Raw genomic sequence first — 12,060 nt, 5'->3', positions numbered from 1 at the left:
GCTAAGATCTAATTTGTCAAACCCATCACTTGTAATCAACCAGTCTACCATCATGCCAGCCAACACCCAAGAAACATCAAGTTCGTCACCAGTAGCATTTCAGTCTCTTCTCTAGTCCTATTACTAAGAAGTACAGAAGAGATCACTTGCCCCAGGGTTAAATCTCTGAAGGAACTAGAGGAATATCTAAATTATTTAGAGAGTGAAGTCCAGAGACTTAAAGACGAAGACGATCAGGGTCGACGGATTGACGAGCTGATTGAGATTAATAGAGATTTAGAGAAGGAAATACGAAGACTGGAGGCTGAGATGAAAGAATTAGCGACCTACCAAAGAGAACAGGCGCAAAAGCCCTGAGGGCTTCTGTTGACTCGATCAAATGTTTCTGAAGAATGCTAGGTGTTGGCTCTATGTAATTGCTGCCGCAGATACCGATATGTCTCGTTAAGACGTCATATGCTCTAACTATCAATCGATAAATTGCCGCGTTTGCCTTTCCAAACACGTTCTGCCAATATTTATAAAAAGGCGATAGCCCGCAACGTTGAAGCCCGGAGACCTCACGGGGCATACAAACACCAGAGTAAACCACGCAACGTATTAGACCTCCGCGGAGAAATCGAATAGCCGTAAGACCAGATTTGACTAGGCATAAATATGCTTTGTTTGACTAGTCGACTTACTCGCGATTTAGGCCACCAATTCTGAAGGCCATGGAACCTACAGCACGGGGCTTCATCCGGAGCGCAGTTGATGCTCTCCTGTTATTAGAAGCCTGTCTTCAGGGCCGGTACCTCCACATGTCGAGGCCACTGCGCGCTGAAGAAGCCCGATACGTCGTCCAAGATGGAGCCATCTTCGTTTACGACGTCGATTCCTCTGGAATTCATGAATGGCGCGATCATCGTCAATGGCATGACGAGTTTGTGCTCGGCGACTTCCGAGTTTCGTGCGAAGCCGACCTAGACTCCGCGCATCTCACTGGACGGTTGATAAGACAGAGCATAACTCTATATTGGAACGGCCTGGAGCACCATGTCATCTCATACTTCCAGATGGATACCCTGCGCAGGGTTCTGTCTCGAGGCATAGCACCGCCCCAAAGCTTGGATCAGCTCCGAATACGAGATGGTCTTGTTGAGATGCAACTACATCTTCGCTATAGCGTCGTGTACAGCCCTTGGTATGGCTGGATCTTGGCGACCGAGAGTTGAAGGGGGACAGAGTGGACTATTCTTAAAGAGGAAAAAGTTGATCCTTTGGCCTCGTGTTGGCTTGGCAAACCGTTGTTGTTGGATGGAAGACTAATGCACAGGATGTCATCAACGGGCGCCGATGCAGGCTTAAGACTTGATAATGGAATACCGTTGAGTTGTTAGTTGCATGCATAATGATAGTCTTAAAACTCAAACAAGGTCTAGGTTGAAAACGTAGCTTCGGCCCGTGTGGGATATTGTACAAATCGGATAGAAGGTGCATGCCATGAACCATTTACGGTTTTTGTAGCAGATCACTCGGAACCAGTGCCACCACATTCTCGAGAAATCCGGAATGCTGAGACTTTGTTCCAGCCGAGAGAGTTTAGTGAGTGGCACACATTGCCAGGGCTGACCGCCACGAGAGTCTGCTATTTTCCTGCGGGCCAATTCTTTAGATCCTCGCGATCAAATTATCATGACAACGTGGCAGATTATTTCTGGTACGATATCAGTCCTAGGATCGACTTTACCTCGGGTTGCGCGACCATTCAAACAGAGCAACCGCTGGGTGAGCTGGCCATCTTGATCTCAATGAAACATCAAAGCACATGTCTTCACCAAAAGTAAGGTCTACTGGGCCGGCGCCCTTCTTCGTCCGTACAATTTACCCCTTTGACCCCCCTGCTCCCGCGTCATTTGAGAATCTACTTGCATTCGACAAGGGAGAGCTCGGACTAATTCACCATGTTGAGTCATCTGGCTGGACAGAGTGCAGCCTGCTGAAATGCGGTACTGTAGGCTGGATGCCTCTGAACTACTGTAACGTGTTTGACCCAAAGCCACTGAGGCCCCTGCTCAAAGCGGTTATCAAGTTCTCAGAAGCCTTGCGCTTGGACCCAGATGTGCCTATTGACGGAGGAGACATTGACGCCATTGTCCATGGAGTCTCGAGTATCATGGTAAGCCAGGCCAACTACTGACCGCGCCTTATGTTGCTAATAAATGAACTAAAGAACCTCGGATATCGCCTCGACGTCGATTGCCCCCAGATAGGCGCATGGAAGGTCCTGAAGCCCATAAGTATCTGCGTTCACAACCTCATCCTTGTCCTACAGAAACAACTCGGAACGATGCGCGAGGGTACCCCTAGCCAAAGGAAGAAGGACAGTACACACAGGACTGGCATCGTCTCGATTGCTTTCAAGATCGTGATCAAAGCTGATACTTTCTTGTCAGCCGTCAAAAAGCTGCACAAGAGTCATCTCTCTCGTGGCTCGACCAACGCCAAGACCCCGAGTATTGTTGACGATGAGAGCAAGACATCTTCAACTACGACAGCTGTAGATGATTCGAACGACGAACCTGATAGCCCCTTGTCTAGGGGAGCCAAAAAGCACGAGCACATGGCCTATCTCGCTCCAGCATCGCCTCGTGGATGCCCAGAGCGTGAATCATCCCCACAAACACAGCAAAGACAGGACCATCACCCTGACCTGCGAGACTCTGGCTCTAAAACCCAACTGGAGCAACAGCTACTGCATCGTCCCGATGATATACTGCCCCAGCCTTTAGCGCACCATACATTCGTCCAGGATCAATCGTTCATCTTGAGAGCACAAGTGACCCGTTGTTCGCTACCAGCTCTGATGGGGCACCTTACAGATTGCGAGCTCCAGTCTATTAGGGAACAGTTCGTCGAAGCTTTCTTCCTAACATGGGAGCTATTCTGTACACCAGAGGAGTTGCTAAGCGCCCTGGCTAAACGATTCAAGGCCGCCCAGAACGAAGAAGCGCAGCGGAGAAAGAGGATTCAATCTCGAGTTTGCTACGCCCTCAGGGTTTGGCTGGAGTCTCATTGGGAGCCCAACACAGACCAGCGTGTCCTAATATCGCTAGACTCCTTTCTTAGATGCGAAGTCCAGAACATCTTACCCGCATCATCAGCGTTTCTCCTCGATGTTACAAAGAGCATCGGCATCGCACAGCAGGATCGTCCGTGTGTCTCCCCCTCGATACCGACCATTAAAAGGGATACGACCTGTCGACATGGAACCAACATGACCAAGGATATTGCGAACAGCCTCTTTGCGTGTCGCGGCGATCAGATTTCCATTGTATATATGTGTCACGACTATCTCGCCGCTCAAATCACCTCCAAGCAAATGCAGGTATTCTCTTGCATCAAGGCACGAGAGCTTCTGGCCGGGAGGTGGATGGTTCACAACTCGAAAGACGCCCCCAACGTGGTGGCTATGTGCCAGCTCACCAACGGAATCTCCAACTGGGTCAAGGAGAGCATCCTCACCGAAGCTGAGCCTAAAGGCCGGGGTTATGTTATAGAAACATGGATCCTTATCGCGCAGCATCTGTTCCAGTTGAGAAACTTTGATGGCCTTGTGGCTGTTACCTCAGGACTGGACGACACTTCTGTACTGAGGCTCAAACAGTCTTGGGATTCTGTATCAATACAGGCCAAGGAGTCATTCCGCTCCCTACGGCGGATCGTCGACCCATCGGAAAACCGCAAGACGCTGCGAGCTTTGTTCTCAAGTTCCTCAGCCCCACGCCTCCCCTTCTTGGGCTCATATCTGAGCCAACTAGTCTTCACTGATGAATATCACAAAGTGAAGAATGTCAAGGAAGGAGAAGCATCTTCAGGCTCAGACGAAAAGATCATCAATTGGGAGAAGTATGCTCGCATGGCGTCAATTGTTAAGGGTCTTGTTGGCAGTCAACAGCCCTTTGACATAATTCCTGACATTGAGCTGCAGATGTGGATAGGCAAGAGGACTTCGGAGTTTTGGTGTATTGACCAGAATTGCCTTCAGGAGATATATTACAAGAGAAGCAAGTTCCTCGAGTCGGGTATGTCGCATCACAAGAGGTATCCAAGTTTGCGTTCTCTTTTCCACTTGAAGTCCTGATGGTACATGTGGTGCGTTAGTAATGATATGTCAATTATCTTAGTATTTTTGGAGTTACTATATGCAATGCGTGCTCATTGTCGATCTCAAAGTTATAGAAGTTTACTTGATGCACTCATTTTCATGGCGACTATAGCCCAACGCTTTCGAACGTGTTCCTGAGATAAGCGATGCCATTGCACTACCGATACAGTAAGAACTTGCGAGAGAAACTACGATATCCTGTCTAACTAGGTCGCGCGATTCAGGTAGTCTGCGTCTGCAATAGCTCCATTACCAAGCCTGTTCGGTGGTACAGTAAACATTATGGAAACAGGCAATGGCTTAGAATTGGAAAACCCGCGTCGTGAGGGATGGGAAGGCTTAAAGGGTTAGTTTTTTAGCATTCTGCACTATCTATGCCGAGCAGTGGCACCAACACGCGTTGGTCTGCTATTGCCGCTCGCAATCTAACCCTAAAGAGTTACCTAGGCTGCATAGAATAATGCTGAAAATAACATGGAGAGAACTCGAATCGAATGATCTGGAAACTTCATCAGCGGCCTCCATACCCATGCTCCACGTCGCAACCATATTCATGACAGATTAGAACTGATTCAAAAGACCTACCGACTCAACACCTCCGAGTCAGCGCCAAGATGGTGCAAGATTTGTGCTGTGTAATTAGTAAAGACGAAGTGGGACTCGAAGCACAAGAACGAGGATGATAAAAGCTAGGGTTAGCCCTTACAATCAAAAGAATATGGAGCGAGATGCGTTGCGACTAATCCGAAACGCCTCTCAATTAAAGCACAGTCCCTGACCATATGGGCAGCCGGACCGACATGGGCATTGACAAATGACAACGGGCCAACGTTGGTAGATGGCGCAAAGCTTATCTTCAGCCCGGGCTTAACGCTCAAGAGACGATCGTCGATGATTGGTGCTAGGACACTAAGGGAAATGTTTTCCTTATTATCAGGGCAGCTGATGACTCCAAAGCGGATCCTGGGCCACGTTTCGGACCGCATTTCCCGATGTTTGGGTATGTTATGGATCCAGGATGCCAAAGCCGACTCCATGCCTTTTGAGGCTTGAGTCATAGAAGTCGATATGGCCGAAGATGGGTTCGCCAGATACGCTTAGATCTCCAAGGATAATATGTGACAGGTATTTCAGATTGTCACTGGGCCGTGATGGTGGCACCTTATCTCATGCAGGTGACTAACACAGGGATCTCAATGCCGATATTGCCAGTATAATCCCACCAAGGACTGTAGTTTCTCGTCTGGGATTTCATATCCGCACTCCATAGACTCATGCAGCCAACCTACAACCGGCTAACAGGAGAATCGTCAGTGGAAAATAGTGGGGGTTTGCTGTCATGCCAAAGTTTAATCCTCAGCCTGACAGGCGCTGTATGATTCAGCTCCTCGCGCTAGGTAGACCAACTGCTTGGGCCCCTGGACCGCCTGACACATGGGAATGAGCGGCACTTGCAGACCATAGGCGAATACCACGCACTAAGACAGTGACGCGTTGGTGATAGATGTCAGATCATGTTGGTTCATCATATGCTAACCAATGGGATGAGACACAAAACCGAAACGGTAAAAAGAGGCGGACTCAAAAAGCATATCGCCGCCACGCTGTTCAGACCCTGAAACTAGACACAGCCAGCACATCTTACAAGCCAACCATCCCACCAAACATGCCGAGTGAAACAGAGAATACGAAAGGTTCGTAGTATTGCCTGGCCCAGCTCTTCATGCTGATATTAAGCCTGTTAGAGAGGACATCAAATTTCGGTATCGACGCAAATAATGCGGCCAAGACATATCTAAGTTTTCTGCAGAATGAGGTCCAGAGACTGAAGGATGAAGAAGATCGAGATCGGTGGATTCTAGAATTGATGGAACAAAATGAGTCACTTGAGAAGGAAGTACAACGACTGGAAGAACAGATCAAGAAGCTGAGGCAAGATAAGGAAGAGGAAGCCGAGAAATAAGTGGCTGTATTAGAAGGAATTACTGTTGGGTTAGGCATGTCACTTTGGCAATTTATCACAATCGTACAATATTACAATCCTGCAGGCTCAGGGGCAATTTTGCTGACTATGATGTGTGCATATTTTCGGTTGATCCCCAGTGACTTTCTTAGTTATATGTATCTCAGCGCTACAGTACAGTGAGGAAAGTTTCAAACTAGAGCTTTACATGAGTAAATATGGTTGCAAAATGTGAGCCTGGGGCCTATCAATTACGAGAAGTATGATTGCATTGCATCAATCATCAAAGTGCTGACGGATAGCTTATGATCTTTTGATTTCACTACGGGATGAAAATAAAGACCTTGGACTCGATATAGGGACTAGGGTTCACGTTGAGATGTACTACGAATGGAGCAGGTTGGTCGAGAAGAACACGACCTACAAGAGTCAGCCAATCTTACAGCCTCTGTTAAAATTGATTGACTAGTGACAAAGCAGGGATTTCTGGATAACAGGTCTAAGAGGAATGCTAAGTATTTCCAGCGTAAAGCTTTTGGGTTCTACCAGTTCAATACAATCCATCAGGTTTTAAGGCAGTCACGGTCAGCTTCAGCTCACCAAAAGGATCATCAGTGCAGTAAACAGTAATATCATTCAAGCTATATAAGGTCTATAGATAACTGTAGTCGCTGTCATGCCGCGGCTATGTCCACTATACAACGAGTGTTCTGAAGAAGAAATTTTATCCAATCGCCTAAGGGAGCCACCAAGTGGTAGCTCCCTCCCCACTAGCTCAACCTGCAGTGGTGATAGCGCGTATACAGTGACAAAATAAAGACATTAAATAATTAAGGAGTGTCGTGTAGCATCATGATCCATCATAGCCTGGCCTGAGGCAATTCTCGTCATCAGGTTCTCGTCATCAGGACTGCAGCCAGAAGTGACGAGTCAGAGGTAAGAACATGAACCTCTGAGACTGTCCATACAAGAGATGCAGATCTCTTAGGCCTTGTAGTCCTTGCCGGGCTTGTGGTGAGTGGGATAAGGTTGCTTGGTGACGGTCTTGGTAACAGTCTCGGTCTTGTACTTGGTGATGGCAGGCTTCCACTTGTACTTGGTGACAGTGTCGGTCTCGGTCTCGGTCTTTGTCTTGATGATAGGAGGCTTCCACTTCGTGATAGTGTCGGTCTTTGTCTTGGTGACGTACTTGGTGACGGGAGGCTTCCACTTGGTGATGGTGTCGGTCTCCGTCTTGGTCACGTACTTTGTCACGGGGGGCTTCCACTTTGTGACATACTCGGTCTTGGTGACGGGGGGCTTCCACTTGTACTTTGTGACGGTCTCGGTCTCGTACTTGGTGACGGGGTACTTCTTGGTGACAGTCTCGGTCTTGGTTACCGGGGGCTTGTAGATGGGCTTGGTGACGGTGTGGGTGACTGTTGCGGTCACGGTCTTGGTCTTGGGGGGAGGTGGGTAGTGGTCGTTGTTGGGGTTGGGGCTGGCGAAGACCAGAGGGATTGAGATGAGAGGGGCGATGAAGGTTGAGAACTTCATGTTGGCGGTTGGAGCGAAGGTGCTATGGAGATGTGGTGATATTCTTGAAAGAGTGGTGAGGAGAGTTGAGCCAGTGGTTGAGCCTGAGTGAGTCTTGGAATGAGGAGATCACAAGCCCTCTTTATACAAGCCATCTACATACAGGTCATCCACTTCTGCTGTCCAACCTCTTCTGATAAGATTCTCAATTACTACATATTGCGAGATGCACATATTCAATCGTATCATCAACCAAGTTGGCCTCATCGTCTCACCAACACCCAACCTCAATCCCGCTCGGCCGAATGTTGAAAAGCCTCTCTTGTTGAGTTGTTCAATATTCTCACCCTCACCTGCCAATCAAAACAATCATCTTCAGCCATAAGCTCGTATCTGCCGGTCAGCTCGTGTTTATGCAGCCATGAACAAGTCTTAATGCAGGTCGACAGCCATTATTGAAGCGGGACGGGAAATATGGTTAAGCCCATCCGTTGTGGCGATTTTGTTATAAGTCAGCTTACCGGTTGACTGTTGGGCTTGGAGGGTTGCTTCGCATATTAGGCTATCTTATCAGAGCGTTTCATTCGACGAGTGGCAGAAACAAGCTCTGTACTATCTTAACAGGTTGAACTATCGCGGGCTTGAACTTGCGTGAACTGCATACCCGATTGCGTGATCGATTATCTTATCTACACGGGTCGCTTTGACTTCGTATTTACAATGGTGAAACTGTAGTCTAAATCGCCATATGCTTGGCCACTACCGTCTTTACCGTTTTGCGGGGGATTTACAGGTACCGGGCCTTAACGCGGAGATGGTGGCTACACAACGTTACACTCTGGGAGCCAAGAATAACAACAGCCATTTACCTGGTCCACACACTCTCCGAGTCTACGTCTTGGCACGTTATTTTCCGAGACACAATCTGTAGAGTTTTCCGCTTTGAGAAGATTTTCAAAATCTTGTTTTTGATAGCGTTACCTCGAAGGATCCAAGCTCACCTCCATCCCAGCCTTGCGTGAGTGAGCGTCAGAAACACAAACAAAAGACCTCGACGTCTGGTCCAGGCCTTGTAACACGTTGACCGGTCCTGTTGGGCTTACTCTGCATCTGCAAGCTTCAGGTCGGGCCCCGCGTCCCAAGAAAACTCCCGCCAATAGACTGTGGCTGCTGACAACCTGTTATATGGGGAGAGAGGGGAGTTGTCAGATTGCGCAATTGCAGGGGTGTGGTGATTGGCCGGCCGGGACAAGGTACCTGAGCCTACTGATGACCGATCAGGGCGATCAGGAAAAATCGATGACGCTAAAACGCAGTAACAACAACGTCTTGTTAGTGTTGGTTGCGGTTATGCATTGGACTATGTCAGAGATGAATCATAGAAGAGGCCGGATATAACCCTCCGCCAACGCATGAGAAGAGTGATATCGTAAGACATGTTTGCTATCCTCGTGATGTGAGGTTACCATCTGCGTGAGAAATCGCTGGGCTTACTTTAGGCAGCCTCGCTGGCAATAATGGCGTCGGCTGCATCAATAGCCTTGACGTTGTGTGATAAATGTGATTGAGATACCAATTGGCTCGCAATGGACTCCAATTGAAGTATTCATCATTGGCATAGCCAAGTTTGTCATCAACAGAGGCGTTTTCGGCTGCATAAATATTGAAATGGACTGATGTGTTCACCCTCAGTGGCTGTCTTGGCAACCTGCAGCCTTCTTTCAAAACTGGACATTTTATTTTCAGCTGTTGATAAGAACATGGCGTTTTTTCAATCTTGCCTTGCGAGATAACGCTAATTCTTGCATCAAATGGACTTGCGTGCAATGATTCGACGATGGACATATAGTCAGACGCATGTTTGTTGCTCAAGGCAGCGATAGTATGCATAATATTGAATGTGTATCGATAAGATGATATGACGGCAATCTGTGACTAAGAGGTTGGTGGTCTTGATCCCAAGCGACGTAGCATTGCATTTTCCCTATAGGGCTTTGTGCTTCACAGTGGCATGCTTCCTGCAGTGAGATGTAGTACGTCGGTCGTTGGGTTGGCAGTTGCACTTAGCATCGCAGAATGGCGTTATAACAAGCTCTGAGATGGTTCGGGAGTGGCGGGACTAGCAAGAACGTGCGCTGGTGAGAACTGTTATTATTTGTAAGCGTCATTGGTGAGATTGTCTGACTGCGGTTCCCCTCATCTGCTTGGTCTATTTGACCGTGATATAGACCGGCAACATGCCAAACGACCTTTGGTAGAGAGTTTTGAGTACCTCCAATTCAGGTAGACCTTTTGAGTTGAATAGGTGTGGCCTAGTGGGAATGATCTTCATCTGATACTAGATGATTTTCATCCACGGCATAGAAAGGCACTGATCCTTGCAGCTTGGCGCATCAGATCACAACCCATGCCATCCCAGCCATTAACGGTGACCAATCAAAGCTGCATTGGCCTTCCGAGACCCCCGTAGACTGCCAATACTCCTCGAGTGTTGTTGTCTCTTGCTCTCAAAGCTTGTCCTCCTTCTAGTTCTTGAGGTAGCCTCAAGATCAAAGCGGTGAGGCATTGCGAGTAACTTGATGCACCCTTCCATACTAGCTCCCCGAAGAGATCGAGTCACCTGATTCGTCTACGTTTTTTCAATCGTGAATTGTCAAGTGTGAAAGATGCAATGCTGGTTGCAATGTAGGGAAATGTCTATTACAAATGAATCTGAAGTGTCTATCTAGTAGTAATCCTATTTCATGAGCAATATGATATGCCCAATTATAAACAATCGCGCTTTTGCAGTTAGTTGCACATGTAACTGGATGAAATCCTCCAATTCCTCAAATGTCTAGCCCCTCCTGCTTCTCCGCCCAATTACTTCGACCGCTCAAACCCCATTCGTGATCCAGAGACAATGGATAGTTCAGTATAAGAGCTCTCAGCATCTTGAAGCTGTTAGTCTCGCAGTTTATATAGTTCACTGAGGTATCTTACCAAGCTTGGGGGTCTGATCGGCAAACCATGGGAAGAAATACCCAGGATGCAGAATAGTCTGGCACAAAGTCGCAATGAGGATCATGCTTCATTCATATCGTTAGTCACCCGATCGAGAATATTCCAGAGTCAAGAAAATACTCACACAGACTCAAAGATGACAAAAGGGATTTGCTCTCGCATGAGCTTGTTTCCCCAACCGCCTCGCATCTCCGCAATGCGATACACGCATCGGATATAAATCGCCATAAACGCAGTCGTGAGTCCACCCAAAAACAACCGAAACCGAAGTGTTCGCCAAGCCTGGAGCGAATTGCCCTCAAGAGGATTGGTAGTGAGAGCTCGCATTCTCCTGACGCAGAACAAAGTAGCCAGTATCGCAAATATTGACAGCGTCACCACCTGAAACGCAATACCCGCCATCATGATATTGTTGCCCATTTCGATCCTATCATGGTCCGTCCTAAAGTCGGAAGTCGCAGTGATACCACCACCAACAGCCTGCAAAACCAATGACACAACATCAGCTGTGATGAAGATGATGGTATACCATTTTGGCTGCAGCACAGACCACTTTGCTCCAAAGAGCGCAACGATATGCTTGAGCATGAGATACACAGCTGCGCTGTTGAATGCAGGACCGATGATGAGACAGCAGATTTGAGCTTGGAAGGGGATCGCGCCGAATGGTTGAAAGTACATTCCGACGCGTCCGATATAGCCTAGGACTTGGGCTAGACAGCCGAGACTGAGAACGATGGCATAAGCGCGGATGCGGAAGCGAATGCCGAGGACGATGTTGGTGATGAAAGCGATGCCGAAGAATACTGCTAGGAAGATGTTGCCGCCGAGATTAGGGCGATAGCCGTAGGTTGTAAGTTCGATGGGGCACTCTTTGGAGACGTGAGTGCAGATGAGTGGATCTGACATCGTGAGAAGTGATGTTGGTGACGAGATATGAAAGAGTGAGGTTGTTCAACTGTTGTGTTGAATTAGAATTGATTGTTTCTGCGATTTGCAGTCAGTAGTTGCTTATATATCATCTCATGTTCCCTTTTCTTCTGGGCCCTTTGCGAAAATCCATCACATCTCGGAGTTTGACACGAAATGTCCAACTATAGCCTCCATCTCTGATTGGTCAAAAGACCGAGCGTCGACAAACACAGCAATTTGAAAATGAGCTGAGGATCTGAAACGCGTCACCGAAATTAGGCATACGATAAAAGATGACGTCCTTGGTCAAATCCAATCTTTGTCAATTCTTGCTCCAATTGGTCAATCCTCTCAGGCACCGAATCCTTCACCTCGGTCTTTGTCTCAGCCTCTCTGAGCATCGTAAGCCGGGCTAATTCTAATTGGTTTATCCTCACTTCAGCCCCAGTTATCGCTCGGTCTTTGACTTTGCGCTAGCATCGTTTGACTGCCTGTCAACCTCGTGGGGACGGGGCTGATT

At 47.9% G+C, this 12,060-nt stretch overlaps 5 protein-coding genes across 5 annotated transcripts; 3 read left to right on the top strand and 2 right to left on the bottom strand.

Moving 5' to 3' along the window:
• Positions 1 to 800: 800 nt before the first annotated feature.
• On the top strand, positions 801 to 1,214 carry FVEG_16832 (hypothetical protein; the record flags this gene model as incomplete). Its single annotated transcript, XM_018906071.1, has 1 exon — positions 801 to 1,214. One exon carries the CDS (start codon positions 801 to 803, stop codon positions 1,212 to 1,214), a length of 414 nt encoding a protein of 137 aa, XP_018757859.1.
• Positions 1,215 to 1,807: 593 nt separating this feature from the next.
• FVEG_10575 (hypothetical protein) lies at positions 1,808 to 4,123 on the top strand (the record flags this gene model as incomplete). The annotated part of the gene is made up of 2 exons (XM_018899737.1): positions 1,808 to 2,158; positions 2,213 to 4,123. The coding sequence occupies 2 exons, from the start codon at positions 1,808 to 1,810 to the stop codon at positions 4,121 to 4,123; spliced, it is 2,262 nt and encodes a 753-aa protein (XP_018757860.1).
• A 1,488-nt stretch (positions 4,124 to 5,611) lies between these two features.
• Positions 5,612 to 6,217, top strand: FVEG_16833 (hypothetical protein). The gene is made up of 3 exons (XM_018906072.1): positions 5,612 to 5,644; positions 5,697 to 5,841; positions 5,893 to 6,217. Exons 2-3 carry the CDS (start codon positions 5,814 to 5,816, stop codon positions 6,108 to 6,110), a joined length of 246 nt encoding a protein of 81 aa, XP_018757861.1. The 5' UTR covers positions 5,612 to 5,644; positions 5,697 to 5,813; the 3' UTR covers positions 6,111 to 6,217.
• An 877-nt stretch (positions 6,218 to 7,094) lies between these two features.
• On the bottom strand, positions 7,095 to 7,646 carry FVEG_10576 (hypothetical protein; the record flags this gene model as incomplete). Its single annotated transcript, XM_018899738.1, has 1 exon — positions 7,095 to 7,646. The coding sequence occupies one exon, from the start codon at positions 7,644 to 7,646 to the stop codon at positions 7,095 to 7,097; it is 552 nt and encodes a 183-aa protein (XP_018757862.1).
• Positions 7,647 to 10,312: 2,666 nt separating this feature from the next.
• Positions 10,313 to 11,669, bottom strand: FVEG_10577 (hypothetical protein). The gene is made up of 3 exons (XM_018899739.1): positions 10,753 to 11,669; positions 10,608 to 10,693; positions 10,313 to 10,558 (listed from the first exon to the last, which is right to left on the bottom strand). Exons 1-3 carry the CDS (start codon positions 11,535 to 11,537, stop codon positions 10,488 to 10,490), a joined length of 942 nt encoding a protein of 313 aa, XP_018757863.1. The 5' UTR covers positions 11,538 to 11,669; the 3' UTR covers positions 10,313 to 10,487.
• Positions 11,670 to 12,060: the final 391 nt, after the last annotated feature.

Source organism: Fusarium verticillioides, chromosome 11, assembly GCF_000149555.1.
Source record: "Fusarium verticillioides 7600 chromosome 11, whole genome shotgun sequence".
NCBI lineage: Eukaryota > Fungi > Ascomycota > Sordariomycetes > Hypocreales > Nectriaceae > Fusarium > Fusarium verticillioides.
This window is presented reverse-complemented; position numbering and strand designations above follow the sequence as displayed.

What these genes read in the sequence shown, in the direction of transcription:
- FVEG_16833 (XM_018906072.1), top strand. Translation starts at nt 5,814, where the DNA reads ATGCCGAGTGAAACAGAGAATACGAAAG. An exon ending in TGAAACAGAGAATACGAAAG is followed by an intron (nt 5,842 to 5,892) that starts GTTCGTAGTATT and finishes TAAGCCTGTTAG; the next exon opens with AGAGGACATCAAATTTCGGT.
- FVEG_10577 (XM_018899739.1), bottom strand. Translation starts at nt 11,537, where the DNA reads ATGTCAGATCCACTCATCTGCACTCACGTCTCCAAAGAGTGCCCCATC. An exon ending in TTTGTCATCTTTGAGTCTGT is followed by an intron (nt 10,694 to 10,752) that starts GTGAGTATTTTC and finishes ATATGAATGAAG; the next exon opens with CATGATCCTCATTGCGACTT. An exon ending in CGATCAGACCCCCAAGCTTG is followed by an intron (nt 10,559 to 10,607) that starts GTAAGATACCTC and finishes AACAGCTTCAAG; the next exon opens with ATGCTGAGAGCTCTTATACT.